This window comes from Lipotes vexillifer, unplaced genomic scaffold, assembly GCF_000442215.2.
Source record: "Lipotes vexillifer unplaced genomic scaffold, Lipotes_vexillifer_v1.1 scaffold371, whole genome shotgun sequence".
NCBI lineage: Eukaryota > Metazoa > Chordata > Mammalia > Artiodactyla > Lipotidae > Lipotes > Lipotes vexillifer.
The window spans coordinates 1,579,369-1,593,899 of record NW_006786304.1 but is presented as its reverse complement, the minus strand read 5'-3'; the positions used below and the strand labels follow the sequence as shown (position 1 = coordinate 1,593,899).

The following is a 14,531-nucleotide window of genomic DNA, read 5'->3' as shown; positions in this document are numbered from 1 at the left end:
GATACGCGGAGCTGGGACTTGATTGTAGTGGTTCTTCGTCTTGGGGGCTGTGAAATTCAGTTTATTATTTTTCCGGAAAGTTTTTGGAAGGATTCTTCTAGATAATTCTACATTTTATTTTGGAGGATCGACTTACTTTTTTTCGTCTTCCTTATTACTCCCCTCCCCCCGTGGGACCCGCCGGACGCGTGGAGGGGACCGCACCCGAAGCAGATTCTGTACAGCAGGACAGAGCTTTCCGCCTCTGGGGGAGCGATCCCCCCTCGCCCCCGGGTCCTACGGAGCCTGGACTTTCAGGAGGCACAGCGGCATCTTGTGGGGGCCTGGGCACCGCAAAAGAATTACACAGAAACTTTGCCTTTGTTGGAGCGGGACGCTGCCCCCATCCCGAGTTTCCCCGGACTCTCACCTTTCTTTCCCCCACCCGGCCATAGCCTTGGCTTCCCGGCGACCTCAGCGTGGTCACAGGGGCCCCCCTGTGCCCAGGGAAATGTTTCAAGCTTTCCCCGGAGACTACGACTCCGGCTCCCGGTGCAGCTCCTCACCCTCCGCCGAGTCTCAATACCTGTCTTCGGTGGACTCCTTCGGCAGTCCACCCACCGCCGCCGCCTCCCAGGTAAGTTCTAGAGGGTTGGGGTGATGCTTTGTGGTTTATAATTTTTTTAAAGTCAAGGGTGGAGAGAGCAATCCCCCCACCCCAAATAAAGACGCGTCAAAATCCAGGATCTGAGAGGGGATAGGCTCACGGCGCACTCTGCAAACTGCAGAGTCCGGACGTGCTTGCAATTGGTTGTGTGCGTGGAACGCAGGGAGGGAGCACAGAGGGGTGAGCTTTGGGGGTGGGGTGAGTACGCCGTTCAGTGCAAGGTGTATGAGGTAGCAGGGCTGAGAACTTTTAGCCGGCTCGGGGACTGCCCCCCACTCAGCTCACCAACCTGAAGCTAGCGCGGTTAGGCAGGTGGGGGAAATCCCGGGGAAGCTTCCAGTAGCCTCCTCCCTTTTTCCTCCTCCATCCGAGCGCCTACTCCGGCGCCGGGTCACCCTCGACCCAGTGGGAAGGCGGGCCTCGAACCCTCAGTGGTGCTGCCTCCGCCTCCTGCGCGGAGACGTAACGGGGAACCCGTGCGTAACGGCTGACGCGCTGGAATCCTCCGTCTGACGCGGGGCACGCACGGCGCGTGGCGCCCCCTTCGTCCGCCCCGCCCCTGACGTCCCGGGAGCGTTCTATTTTGGAACGCCGGGGCCACGTTGCTAAGGGAGGGGGCAGCCCGGCATTCCGATTGGCCGCCGCGGCGCACGCTTTGGCCAATCAACTTTCCCTTCCTATTTGTAGGGCGCAGTTTCCTTCCCCCAGTTCGTCCCCGGAACCCGTGGTTCTTCGGCACTAGGGTCTCTTTTACGGGCCTCTAGAGGCAGAGCGAAGGGATTCCTGTCGCCACAGGAGCGATCTTCTGCGATCCAATGAGTCCGCAAGGACCTTGCCGGGATCCTGTCCCTCCGCTCTCAGGGTCAGAGGGTGTCTGTGTGCCGGAATTTCTTTGGGAGACATAGTGACCGTCACCCACTTCTCCAGGCACACACAGATACATTCCCACTCCTAATGCCCCCGACGCCGGGTGTCTCCGGTTTGTCCGAAGACAGGACTAGAACCGCTAGCCCTAGGGGAACCAGCCAGGTGGTCTCCAGGAGCCCCGCCCCCTCTGGGTTTCCAGGATGCTGATTGGCCAGCGAGCCAGCCTGTCCCTCACCACGCCCCCTGGGAGAGTAGTTAAGCCTTCCGAGCAGTTCTAGGATTACATTTTGGGGGTGGGGGGGTGGGGGAGATGAACGGTGCTTGGGCTTGGGGTCTCGGGACCTACACCACTCCACCTCCGCGACAGTCTGAGGGAGCCTGGCTGCCCACTTTCTCTCCTTGTCTGCCCACCGTAACCTGTCGCTTGTCAGTCTCACTCTGGGGAGAGACAATTACTTGAAACGTTGTTCCAAACTCCTAGGCCCGTCCCCAACACCCTTTTAACTGGGACCCCCGCCCCTGCACGGGGGTCTCATGGACCCTCCAGTCTCTCATCCCCTCGCTCAGAGGGGTGTGTATATGTGTGTGAGTGTGGAGGGAGGCTTAGCCTAAGGCCTCTCCCTCTCCCTCCCCTTGCCTCTGGGGTGGGGGTGGGGTGTTGTGGCTGTGTGTGTGGCTGTGACTCCATCCCGGGGGTTCTGTCACCCGGCTGTGTCCAGCCTCCTCCCCACCCCCCACACCTAAGAGTCACCAACCCGGGGTGTGATTCACCACCCGCTGGAACCGTGCAACCTTTCCCCGAGGAAGAAGGAGGAGGTAGAAGCCAGTTGCACAGAAATCCTCTCATTAACCACTGCGTCACGGTGTAGTGCAAGGGTGGGTGTTGTGGCTTTTTGCCTGTGACACACACATCCACACCCGCTGGCCCTGTGCTCACTCACAGGGTCGGTGTGTGTATGTGTGTTGGGTGTGTGTGTGTCGGTGTCTCTGTTTGTGTGTCTACGCCTGTGTGTGTATGTGTCACCCCGTAGGAGTGCGCCGGTCTTGGGGAAATGCCCGGTTCCTTCGTGCCCACGGTCACCGCGATCACAACCAGCCAGGACCTCCAGTGGCTCGTGCAACCTACCCTCATCTCTTCCATGGCCCAGTCCCAGGGGCAGCCACTGGCCTCCCAGCCCACAGCCGTTGACCCCTATGACATGCCAGGAACCAGTTACTCCACGCCGGGCATAAGTGGCTACAGCAGTGGCGGAGCTAGTGGCAGTGGTGGGCCTTCCACCAGCGGAACCACCAGTGGACCTGGGACTGGACCTGGGCCCCGCCCAGCCCGAGCCCGGCCTAGGAGACCCCGAGAGGAGACGGTGAGTAAAGGGCATCAGAGCTTGCTCTGGGCGCGGGGGCGGGGGTGGGGGCGGGGGAGGAAGCAAGAGAGGCAGGAACTTTCCCACTGTTGGGGTGAGGGACCATCTGCAGCCTCAATGCTGCAGAAACCCTATCATCCTCCCCACAGTCAGTGAGGTCTAGAAGGTTCTTCTCTGACTCCTGGGGATTCTTGAATCAGAGGAGTTTCGGGGTGGATGGGGAGGAACACATGTCCCCCAAATCTCACTACCTCTGTCTCCCCTACTCAGCTCACTCCAGAGGAGGAGGAGAAAAGAAGGGTTCGCCGAGAACGAAACAAACTGGCAGCAGCAAAGTGTAGGAACCGGCGAAGGGAGCTGACTGACCGACTCCAGGCGGTAAGGATGGGCCCTGGGGCGCGGTGAGGGTATGCTGAAGGGGGGCTCTCTCCCCATCTTCTGTTACCCACCACCACCTGTGCCCTTATCCTGGACTGAGAACCAGAGGTTCCACATGTGGAACTAGGTACAGACGGGGTCACCCAGCTCATACATGCAGGCTCTCACATACTCCTGGCTGCTTCCTGTCCTGGTTTATGACCCCGGCTCCCCCCCCACCCACACACACACACACAACTTGCCTGGCCTTCACTTCATCCTGAGGGGACATATGAGTGAACTTTAATAGAGGGGCGCTCCAGTCATTTCCCCTTTTTGGTCTTGGGCAAGTGATAACCCATTTCTGCCTCAGTTTCTCCATCTCTTCAACTCCTCAGTGAATCTCCCAGGTTCCTGCTAGATTTAACATTCTGGAGAGTCTGTGAAACGAAATTCTTTGATTCTATATCAATTCCCCCACCACCTGCCCCAGCCACCCGTAGTTCTCAGAGCTTGGACTGGTGGCCTCTGCCATGATGCCCCTCTATTTTCATGCCCTACCTCAGTCTGAGAGTTTTCTACTTTATGCTTGCAGGGGTTTCCCTGCTAAATCAGGGAAATTCTTTACTTCCCTGAGCTACCTGGTCTCTTCCCTGGGAGGCAGAGGGGGGAAAGTAACAGAGGGGAATAGGTGGCCTTAGAAACATATAACGATCGTTCACTCACTCAACAAACCTCTTAGTGCCTCTTGCAACCAGAGACTTCCTATGTGTACCTGGCCCTTTCCCAACCATCCACTGGACAGATGGGGAAACTGAGGCTCCTAGAAAGCAAGACCCTTGCCCCAAGTCCCATAGCACACCAGGCCTCCATCTCAGGGGGTCTTTCAGTCCAGAGCTGCCTTCCAACCCTGGGCCTCCGCAGTCAGTCTAGGAGAGATGGCTTCAGCCATGACTCACCTTCTCTAGTTGCTCACGGCCTTTTTCTCCTTCCTTGCTCTTCTCTGCGACCTGGCCGCCCGGGCCTCAGGAGACAGACCATCTGGAGGAAGAAAAGGCGGAGCTGGAGTCGGAGATCGCTGAGCTCCAAAAGGAGAAGGAACGTCTGGAGTTTGTGCTGGTGGCCCACAAACCGGGCTGCAAGATCCCCTACGAAGAGGGGCCCGGGCCGGGCCCGCTGGCGGAGGTGAGAGATTTGCCGGGGTCAGCATCCACTAAGGAAGATGGTTTCAGCTGGCTACTTCCGCCCCCGCCACCACCGCCCCTGCCCTTCCAGACCAGCCAAGACGCACCCCCCAACCTGACAGCTTCTCTCTTTACACACAGTGAAGTTCAAGTCCTCGGCGACCCCTTCCCCGTTGTTAACCCTTCGTACACTTCCTCGTTTGTCCTCACCTGCCCGGAGGTCTCCGCGTTCGCCGGCGCCCAACGCACCAGCGGCAGCGACCAGCCTTCCGACCCCCTGAACTCGCCCTCCCTTCTCGCTCTGTGAACTCTTTAGACACAAAACAAACAAACACACAAGGGAGAGAGAGATTTGGATGAGGAGGAGAGAGGGGAAGAGACAAAGCGGGCGAGTGGCCTCCCTGCCTCTCCTGTCTGACCCTCCGCTGCCACTGCCGTCGGACAGGAGGACTTCCTTGTGTTTTGTGCCGCCTCTTGTTTCTGTGGCCCGGCGAGACCGGAGAGCTGGTGACTTTGGGGACAGGGGGTGGGGAGGGGATGGACACCGCCCCCCGGCTGCCTGTTGGCCGTCTCGCTTCAACCCAACCTCTGGGGATGGGGGAGTGGGGGCGGGGGTGATGCCCACATTTGGGCTGGAGGGAGAGGGGTGCTGGCGGTGGGCTTTGGGGTGAGCTGTAGTCCTCTGCAGAGAGGCCCAACAAGGAAATGCCACAGGACCCCCAAAGAGTCTCCCATGCCCACCCTTCAAGGGGTGACCAGGCTGGTTCTCCCTGCTCGCCCCCCACCACCTTAGCTTATTTATCCAACATTTCCATGTGGGTAGATCCTCCCCTGAATTGAGCCCCCCTTTAAAGGGAAGTTGATGCCCCCCTATGATGATCCCCTTCCCCCCCCACCCAGACTTAGTCTGAAATGTGAACCTCCCTCCCTGACCGTCCAGCTGCTCCCTCCCAGCGAGACTGGCTGATTTAAATTTCCTGAACCCTAAGGATCCCCCCCCACCCCGCACATTCAGCCCCCAGCCCTCTTTTCGGATTATAGTGTTAGTCTACCCTCCCCCACCGCCCGTCAGCCTCCCCTCCGGGCCTTCCTTGTTGGGCCTCTCTGATTCAGGCAGCAGTGGGTGCTGTGATGCCTGTCCCGCGGGAGTGTTTTATACTGTGAAATGAGTTGGCCGGATTGGGCGGGGGGAGGAGCCCGGTGGGACAGAACCCCTCCGGAGGGACTGTGCCGCCCACTCCCCAAAGCCCTTCCGTGGTCCCCCCTCCCCCACCTGCCTCCTTCCTCCCCTCAAAATGAGTTTGACTCAAGGGGGTGACAGAATCCAGAGGGGCTGACACTTATCCATTCGCGTGGCCTCTCTCCTCAGGACCCCCCCTCCCCCAAGACCAAGCCCTGGCCTTTTCCTTTAAGGCCTGTCACCCTAACCCAGCCTAGGACGCCAATTTCTCCCTCCCCTCGGCACCCCACATCCTTTCTATAAAGGGAGCAAGGGGAGATTGCCAGGGGGCCCAACGTTTTTCCGGAGAAGATTTAAAGGCTGAGGCTTTGAACCCGAAGGGGCTGGGCTCCCGCCGTCCCAGCTTCCCCTCCCCCTGCCCCAGCCCCAATTCTTGGTTTCGGCTCCCTCCCCCCTCCCCCACCTTTCCCTGTGTTTCACCTCATGAGAATTTTATCATGAGGCCAATTGATATTTTTTAATATCGGGTGGGTCACGCCGCCCTCCGTGCTGCATGGAGAACATTCCACTGCCCCGTCCCGCAGCTCCCGCCCTGAACCCAGACCCCCCCCCTCCCGTGGCTATTTATCCCTTTCCTGATTTTCGAAAGGCACTTATATCTATTATGTATAAATAAATATATTATATGTGGGTGTGTGTGTGCGCGTGAGTATGTGAGAGCTTCCGCAACCTTGTTCTAGGTCATGTTGGCCCTCAAAGCCATGCCGTTGAATTGGAAACACTGCTTCTGGAAACTTCGAGGCAGCCTGTCTTGGGCTGCCTCTGTCTCTAGCTGTCTCTTTTCTGATTGTCTCGGCCCCTCTGGTTGTTTTCTGGCCGTCTCTGGCTGTCTCTTTCCCGAGTGTCCCTTCCACTCTGTCTTTTCTCTGCCTGTTTTTACTTGACCGTTTCCATCTGACTGTCCCTGATCCTCCAGCGGTCTTCCGACTCTGGGTTCGTTGGGGACCTGAGATTTTATTTTTGTGAGTAACCCTGTGGGATTATAGATTTTTGTAATCTGTATCTTTGAGGATTCTGGGTGTGAGTGTGAAGCTGTGAGCAGGGCCTGCCGCTGCAGACCACAATTTATTGAATATCCAACTACCCCCACCCCATGCTGTATTTGTGATTCTCTTTTTGTATTTTGCACCTGACCCCTGGGGGGCTGGGGCTGGCTGGCACTGGGCCGCTACCCTCCCCTTCGTGGTTCTGCACTGTCGCCAATAAAAAGCTCTTAAAAGTGCATCCACCAAGCTTCAGGGTCTGTTTGCTTCTGACACCCATCGCCTGCCTTCCTTTCAGCATGAAGGAGTGAGGTTAGATTGCTATGGGACTGCACACGCACACACACACGCACACACATGCTGGAACTCTTACTAGTGAATCAGCCAACAGCAGGATGGAGGGAGGCTAGACAGTCAGGAGGACTTCCCACACACACAGGCTGTACCTCCTCCTTGAAGAAGTAATGAGGCAGAATATAAGCCATGAGGTGTCTGATACCAGAATGCTAAAGGTCAGGGAGGTTTCCTGGTGAGGGAAGAATTTATACAGTGAGCCCCCTGCATACAAACAAGTTCTGTTCCGAGAGGGCATTCGTTAAGTCCAATTTGTTCATAAGCCCAACAAAGTTATCCCAGGTACCCAGCTAACACAATCGGCTACATAGCACTGCACTGTAGTAGGTTTATAATACTTTCCACACAAATAATACATAAAAAACAAACACAAAAAGAAAACATTTTTAATTTTACAGTACAGTACATTGAAAAGTACAGTAGTCCAGTACAACAGCTGGCATCCAGGGGCCGCCATGGAGTGAAGAGGCAAGAAGAGTTACTGACTGGAGGAGGGAGAGGAGGTGGGAGATGGTAGAGCTGAAGGATCGTCAACAATAAGAGACGGAGGGCAAGCTGCAGTTTCACTCACGCCTGACGTTGATGGCACAGGTTCTCGTTTCTTGCTGGCCTCAATTCTATCTACCCTCTTGAAAAAACGATCCAGTGACGTCTGGGTAGTAGCTCTTTTTTGCTAGTCATCCAGTGATGCCTAGGTAGTCTCTCTTTTTTTCTCGTCATAGATGACATGGTAGCACTGGATTGCATTCTGAACGGCTGCTGCAACCTTCGTGTATCATTGCACATGAACTAACTTACATGATTAGGCATGCAAATGAATGTTCACATCTTTGAAAACTCACAACTTGAAGGTTCATATGTAGGGAACTTATTGTACTTGACCCTGTAATGTTCTGGGAATTGTCTGAGCAAAAGTTAGAGGCAGAAAAAGTTTATACTGTGAAGACCACTCAGGTATGTGGCAAGTCCTCAGCGTTATATGAGTCACAAAACTTGGATCACTTTTACAGTGAAGATCAGTTGCCTTTTGCTTTTTCACATGATCACTTCTTCTGGGTTTGGAACATATTGGGGACAAACCAAGATTGACTAAACCAAAACCATTGCCACTTTGTCCAAAGATACAGCTGAGCCAACCCCATTGCAAGATCCACACCTGCTCTCATTTGCATAGCAGCAAGCACTCTGGGGATGGAAGTACTGAGGTTGGATGTCTTAGTAAATGACTAAGCAGGGGAATTTGTCAGGATGGAATTACTTAATTTCTTAGTTAATTCACAAAATTTGCTAAGCATTTATCGTGTGCCCAGCCCTGTGCTGGGCAGGGTTGGGGATACTGCAGAGACTGAGACAGCCCCAGGCTCCCCCCTCCTAAGGTTCACAGTCCAGTGGGGGACACAGACCTGTTCATAGTCAGGGATGATCTAAATTGGACAGGGCCGGGGGAGTCCATGGGACTTGAGGGGCCCAGTGGAGGCACCTAAGCTGACCTGGGAGTCAGGAAAGACTTCCTGGAGGAGAGGATACCTAAGCTGAGCCTTAGAGGATAAATAGACAGCATAGAAGGGAATAGAAAAAGGCTGAGTCTAATGAAATAGTGAGTGCAAACAGCTGTGAGTGGGGAGAGGGCTTGATACATTGAGGGAGCTAGAGGTTCACAGGCGCTAGAACAAAAGGTGTGCAGGGAAAGGTTACCAGGGAGCAGATTCTTCAGGCTGAAATTCCAGACTAAGAGTTTAGATCTTCCCTTGAGGGTACTGGGGAGCTCTGGCAGGTTTTGAGCATAAGAAGGTCAGGGACAGGTTTGTGCTTTAGGAAGACTCCTCTAGCTGCCAGGTTGAGGGTAGCTGGGAGAGGAAGGGGGCAAGGATAAGACAGAAGATCAGAGATGAGGCTAGGGTGAGGACACTGAGATGTGAGGGGGAGCCTGGAATAGGACCAGGGCTGTGGGAGAGAGAGGAGGGGAAGGATTCAAAAGACTTTGAGGAGGCAGAACAGACAGGATGTGGTGAGTAGCTGATTTGGGAAAGACAGCACAGGGCAGTGGTAAATAGCATATGGGCCAGAGGTCTGAGAGCCCTGGGGCTGGAGGCTTCCCAAAGCTGGGTGACCTTGGACAAGAGACTTCATCTTTCTGAACCTCAGTTTCCTCAGCTGCAGAATGGGGCTGAGGGGAATCAGTGAGCTAGTACACGCCAGCGCTGAGCGCAGAGTAAAATGCACTTATCACCATCTTCATCGCTGTTATTGGGGCCACCCTGTTTCCCCGCCTGGAATATTCCCCCTCTCTGCTGGCTAATCCACTCTCTTCCTTCAGGTGTATATTCAGCTATTACCCTGACACCCTACCTGAACTCAGGTCTCCTTGTAAGATGTCCTCATAGGTTCTGTGCCTGCCTTCCCCGTACTTATCACTTTTGTAGTTGTTAATGAAATGGGTAATTGATTAGTGTTTAAAGTTTGTCTCCTCCACTTGACTGGGAGCACTATGAAGTCAGGGTCAGGATTTTGTCGTCACCAGTGTGTCCCCAGGACCGCTCAGTGCAGGGCCGGGCATAGAGCAACCACCCCGCAGATACTTGTTGAATGAGTGAATGAATGAATGAATGATCAAATGAATAAATATTTGCTTAGTAAGTGCATGCGTGATTAAGTACATGAGTGAGTAAATGAATAAGTGAGTAAGCAAGTGAAGAGGAGGAATCCAGGATCACTCTCAAACTGTAAATATCCTAGAACAGAGAGTGTAGACGAATTTTTCTTAATCTTTTAGAGTTCTTTGTTATTCGCGGAAAAAGAGAAACGCATCCACAGGGAGAGACCCAGGTGGGGAAAGAAAAGTTGCCGAGCGCAGAAGTGAAACAATGTTCTCTAAGCCAATTCGCACTTTATAACGGTTAGTTTGGATAAGAGAAAATACGACGCCCGAAAGGTGGAATTGAACCACTCTGTCGCTAGACAGCTACAGGTTTGAAGCCTGCACCCCAGACCACTGAGGATCATCCGGGCGAATAACTCGTTTTCCCACGCAGCTATATAAAACCCATAAATTTCTATTTTTTTAACCTATGGTGATGTAGTTTGGGAGAGTGTGAGACTGTTGACTTCAATATACACAAATTCTCCCAAGCTATTTATTACGGTTCATATCCTTCCAAAATGTTGAGTTTGCCTCATGAGTTGAATCATTATCGCTTTAGAAACTGTCTCATTTGCATAGCGCCGCGCATTCTGGGAAACGGTGCCAGGGGACCTGGAGCCCTCTCTTCTGGCTGTTAAAGGGCCAGAAGCCCCTTTTTTCCAAGTAAGAAGTCCATTTTTTAAAAGAAAAGATTCATAATTCGGCATTCAGAGGCCCCTTTCCTGAAAAATCCGAATTCGAGTGGGTGGGTTCCTGCTAGAGTCTGATTTAGCCCAGAGGCTCCGAGCTGGCGGCTATAGGGCTGGGGCGACACCTGCTGTTCTTTTGTGGAACTTCAGCGATCTACAGAGCCCTACGTTTTTTCACATGTTCAGTGAGCACCGAGAGTCCCAGACGCAGTCCTAGGTTCTGGGGATGACAGAATTTCTGTCCCCATTGAGCTTAGGCACTAGAGATCATCAGTTTTTGCATCTGCATTTTATGTCCGGGGAAAGTGAGGCGTAGAAACGGATAGTATCCTACCCTATCCACACAGCCCATCCACGTGGGAGAACAGAACTTGTGCCATTGTAATTATATTATTACAAAAAAAATGATCCTTTTAAAATCCAAGTCAGTGATCCTTTGACAATATCATTCCCCGACATGAAACCTTCCCAATGGCTCCCGTCTCAGAGTAAAAGTCAAAGCTCTCATCACAGCCTTACAAACCCGATGATTAGACCTTTGCACTCCTCGGACCGGATCTCCTACTCTTCTCTCCTCATATAGTCGGTTTCTGGCTCACAGATCTCTTGCTGCACACATCAGGCATGCTCCCTTCTCAGGGCCGTTGCGTTTGTTGATCCCCCTGACTGAGTCTCCTTTCCTCCGCATGTTCCCATGACTCACTGCCTCTCTTCACTCTGGCCTCTGCTTAAATATCACTACTTAATGAAGCCTTCCCTGAGCACCCAATCTAAAATAGCAAGCCCTGTCACTCTATCCCCTTCCCCTTCTGGACTTTTCTCCATCACCCTGCTCACCACCTGCCATATTCTACTTCTGTTTGCTTATTGTCTGGCTGCTCCCGCTAGAATATCAGCTCCATGAAACCGTGGACTTTGTTTCGGTGGATTTTGTTTATTTGGCCACGCCGCGAAGCTGATGTGATCCTAGTTCCCTGGCCAGGAACTGAACCCAGGCCCTAGGCAGTGAGAGCACGGAGTCCTAACCACTTTGGTTCATTTCTATGTCCCTGGTACCCAAAGAGTGCTTGAGCACTTGCCAGCTGCTCACTAAATGTTTGTAGGATGAATGCAAGAATATTATCACTATCCTTTTCTGAGCCTCAGTTTCCGCATCTGGAAAACAAGACTAGTGCAACTAGGGGGAATCATAACGAGCAGCTGGCTATAGAAGCCTGACATGGCACCAGGAAACTGGGAGTCACTCAATAAAGGCTGTTTCCATCTCCAACCTGTTTCCTGCCTCCAGTGGGGGTACCAAGGATGGGCTTGGGGGCTTTAGCCGTTCCTGAACCCATAATTGCAACCAGTCCATCTTCCTCCTTTCTTTGAGATGGACAAATGGACACTTTGTCTTTTGGAAAGTATGAATAAAAGTATCTTTAGGAAATGTTGCTCTTTTATTTGGAAGTTTAAAACACCACCCCTGCTTGGCAAATTCAGATTTAAGAGAAGCCCCCCTAAGTCCTGTTTCTTTCAGTTAGCTAGCTGCTGCTAGGCAACCCCTGTATACAAACCTGAGGCTGTAACTACTACTCCTGTAACATCATTATCTATCTCTTAAAATGTGACATGCATCACAAGAGGCAAGATTTTAGGTGATGCACAAACATTTTAAATGGTAGTAGTTTCGTGTTTAACTGTTATCTTCTATTTCTGGCAAGCGATACTGACTTCCTTGGTGGTGGAGTAACATTTCCTTTTAAAAGACATTTTTTAAATTTTTTTAATAAACCAATTTAAAGAAAAAATTAGGCAAATAGCAGAACAGGTGATATAAAGATCATCAAGGTCCTGAGGACTGACTGAGGTTTGGAAAACAATGTCACAGCTAACAATGCATCTTCTGTTTACTGGACATTTATCCTATGCCAGGCCCTGTAACAAGGGCTTTACATGTAGGTAGTTTATGGCGACAATTTTCTATTTGAGGAAATGAGCCTTCAAGAGGTGAGTTCACTTGCTCAGGGTTACGCAGCCAAAAAGTGAAGATGATTCAAAACCAGGTCTGTGGGTGTTTAGACTCCAGTCTCCTGCCTCCTCCTCCCCCAGTTTAGTTTTGGAAACTGAGGCCCAAAGAGGCCACGAGGCCCTGTGCTTATTCCCAAGGCAGTTGGAATGGAGAGAAACGGGCGGAGAGGCTGGGGAGAGAGAAAAGACATGGCTTGCTGACTGACTAGATGTGGGGGGTGAGGGAATAGGAGTCCAGGGCCATACCTGGGTCTCTGGCTGGGCGACAATGTGGGCAGGAGAGGATGTCCCTGAGTGGGAAATCAGATAGGACAAGGAAGAGGTTTAGATATGTTTGAGGGGGGAGTCTTCCATTAGGCAGTTGGATACATGGTTCTGGGACTCATGTCAAATGGTCGCCCAGCAGGGAGAGTGTGGGGATCGACTCGTGATGTCTGCCTTGAGCACAGGCATGGAAAGTGGCTGTCAAGGCTTGGCTAGCCCTGGGATCAGCCAACTCTCAGATGGCAGAGGGGAAGTTTCTTCCTCCGCAGAGATGGGGAAGGTTCCTCCTTGAGTATCACTTACCTGCTTTTCAGTACAGGAAGGTGAAAACTGGAGGGGGCTGGAAGCACAGGAGGCCTTGGGTTTTCCACAGAAGTCTTTATTACAGTGTAAATCCAAGCTCAGGCCTCCCCTGGGCCCCATGCAAAGCCCCAGCGTTGGGGCCAGTGGCATCCAGGAGACACCACCCCCTCACGGCGCCTCCAGCGGTGGGGTCCCGGAAGTGCAGGGCGTGTGCCCTATCTAGGCAACTACAAGTCCCAGCAGGCCCCGTGGCCAAGGTGCCTCGTCTTTCCAAGACTCCTAGAGCAGAGCCTCTTGGGAAATGTAGTCCTGGCCACTCAGGCAATTTGCGCAAACTCCCTGGTGTGAGCGATCCTGACACCCACTGGGAAATGGCTTGGGATGAGGCAGGGAGAGGGTGGGGATGGAAGGGAAATGGAGGAGGGCAGAGGGCTACAGGGGGTGGGGGCAGGCGTCCCGCAGGCAGAGGCACCCCTTTCATTCGGCTTTGGCTTTGGATCCGGAGACTGCGGCTGCTGCCGAGGCAAGGGCTCCGGTCCCTGGGAACTTAGCTCGGATCCTGAGGGAGAAACAGGTGGAGTCAAGGGGTGGGGCAAGCGACAGGATAAGTAGTATCTAGGAACTAAAAACTCGATGGAGGAACTGAGTGCCGAAGCCAGCCCCTGCCCTCCACCTACTGGCCTGCGATGGAACTGTCTCTCACCTTTTAAGAAAAGCAGGCACTCAGCCCCAGGAGATTTAGGGACAGGGAATATTGGGGGTGGGGGTGAGGAGGAGCATTCCCAAGTTTTTTCATTTCCCAGTCCATCCGTCTCTACCACATGCCCTTACTTAGCTTTGATGTGGCTCAACTGATTGGTCACCAATCCCACATACTGGTCAATCTGGGCCTGGGGAGACAAGAAGGGGTGAAAGGAGAGATTGAAGGGGGTTCTTCTCCCTAATTCATTAAGAAAGCTGCTTCCTCCCTCACCCCCAGATCAGGAGTTGGGAGGAGTGGCCCACCACTCCACCATCAACTCTAAATCTGATAAAATACCCTTGGAAATCAGAAGTCCAAGGTGAAGCGTCAAGTCAATTGGACCACACTCTGTCTGGGAAGTGATGTCAGGTAGACACACAAGAATCTGCCAGTGGCTTTGCGTCCTGGGAACTACTGTTAATCTTTGAGTGAGTTTTGTGTGTGTGTGTGTTTAGGGGCAGCGTAAGAATAGAGGGTGTTGGTTGTCGCGTCCCTGAGTGGATTGATTTAAATATTAGTTTAATTCAGTGTTAACTGACTTTGTGAGCCTCGGTGATTCCGGCATGTGAGGGAGTTAGGGCTATCTCCCTGGCAGGAACATGTATCGTTTGGCTCTCAGCTGTGCCGGAGAATGTCAAAAATGGAATGTTGGTCCATCTGCCTGTCTCTGGATAGGATATATGTCCGTTGGCCCTGGTTCTGTCAGTGTTCTGGGCTGGGATGGGTGTCAGTCAGACCCAGACTATGTGTAGGGATAGATGGTGTCAGTCTGTCTGTCTGTCTGCAAATGGAATATGTGTTTGTCAGTCTCTGGTGGTATCAGGGGAGACAGAGTATCGGGGTATCAGGAGAAGGCATTCATCTGTCTGCCTGTTTCTGGCTAGAAAGAG

At 52.9% G+C, this 14,531-nt stretch overlaps 2 protein-coding genes and 1 non-coding gene across 5 annotated transcripts in view; 1 reads left to right on the top strand and 2 right to left on the bottom strand.

Annotated features, from left to right (window-relative positions):
• The first annotated feature begins 401 nt into the window (after positions 1-401).
• FOSB (FosB proto-oncogene, AP-1 transcription factor subunit) lies at positions 402-5,013 on the top strand. Of its 3 annotated transcripts, XM_007458522.1 has the most exons (5): positions 487-616; positions 2,545-2,874; positions 3,145-3,252; positions 4,261-4,416; positions 4,557-4,781. In XM_007458522.1, the coding sequence occupies exons 1-5, from the start codon at positions 491-493 to the stop codon at positions 4,557-4,559; spliced, it is 723 nt and encodes a 240-aa protein (XP_007458584.1). In that variant the 5' UTR covers positions 487-490; the 3' UTR covers positions 4,560-4,781. The 3 variants fall into 3 exon arrangements, with proteins under 3 accessions (XP_007458582.1, XP_007458584.1, XP_007458583.1); XM_007458520.1 differs by having other exon boundaries at positions 402-616; positions 4,261-5,013; XM_007458521.1 differs by lacking the exon at positions 3,145-3,252 and having other exon boundaries at positions 491-616; positions 4,261-4,722.
• Positions 5,014-9,915: 4,902 nt separating this feature from the next.
• TRNASTOP-UCA (transfer RNA opal suppressor (anticodon UCA)) lies at positions 9,916-10,001 on the bottom strand. Its single transcript has one exon. It is a non-coding gene; the product is annotated as a tRNA-Tyr (tRNA).
• Positions 10,002-12,959: 2,958 nt separating this feature from the next.
• RTN2 (reticulon 2) overlaps positions 12,960-14,531 on the bottom strand; it is an 8,288-nt gene continuing 6,716 nt past the window's right edge. Inside the window, exons 9-10 of the mRNA XM_007458519.1 lie at positions 13,731-13,789; positions 12,960-13,458 (exon numbers count right to left, since the gene is read on the bottom strand). Of these exons, the coding sequence (XP_007458581.1) occupies positions 13,377-13,458; positions 13,731-13,789 (141 nt within the window). The 3' untranslated portion in view covers positions 12,960-13,376. The remainder of the gene's footprint in view (positions 13,459-13,730; positions 13,790-14,531) is intronic.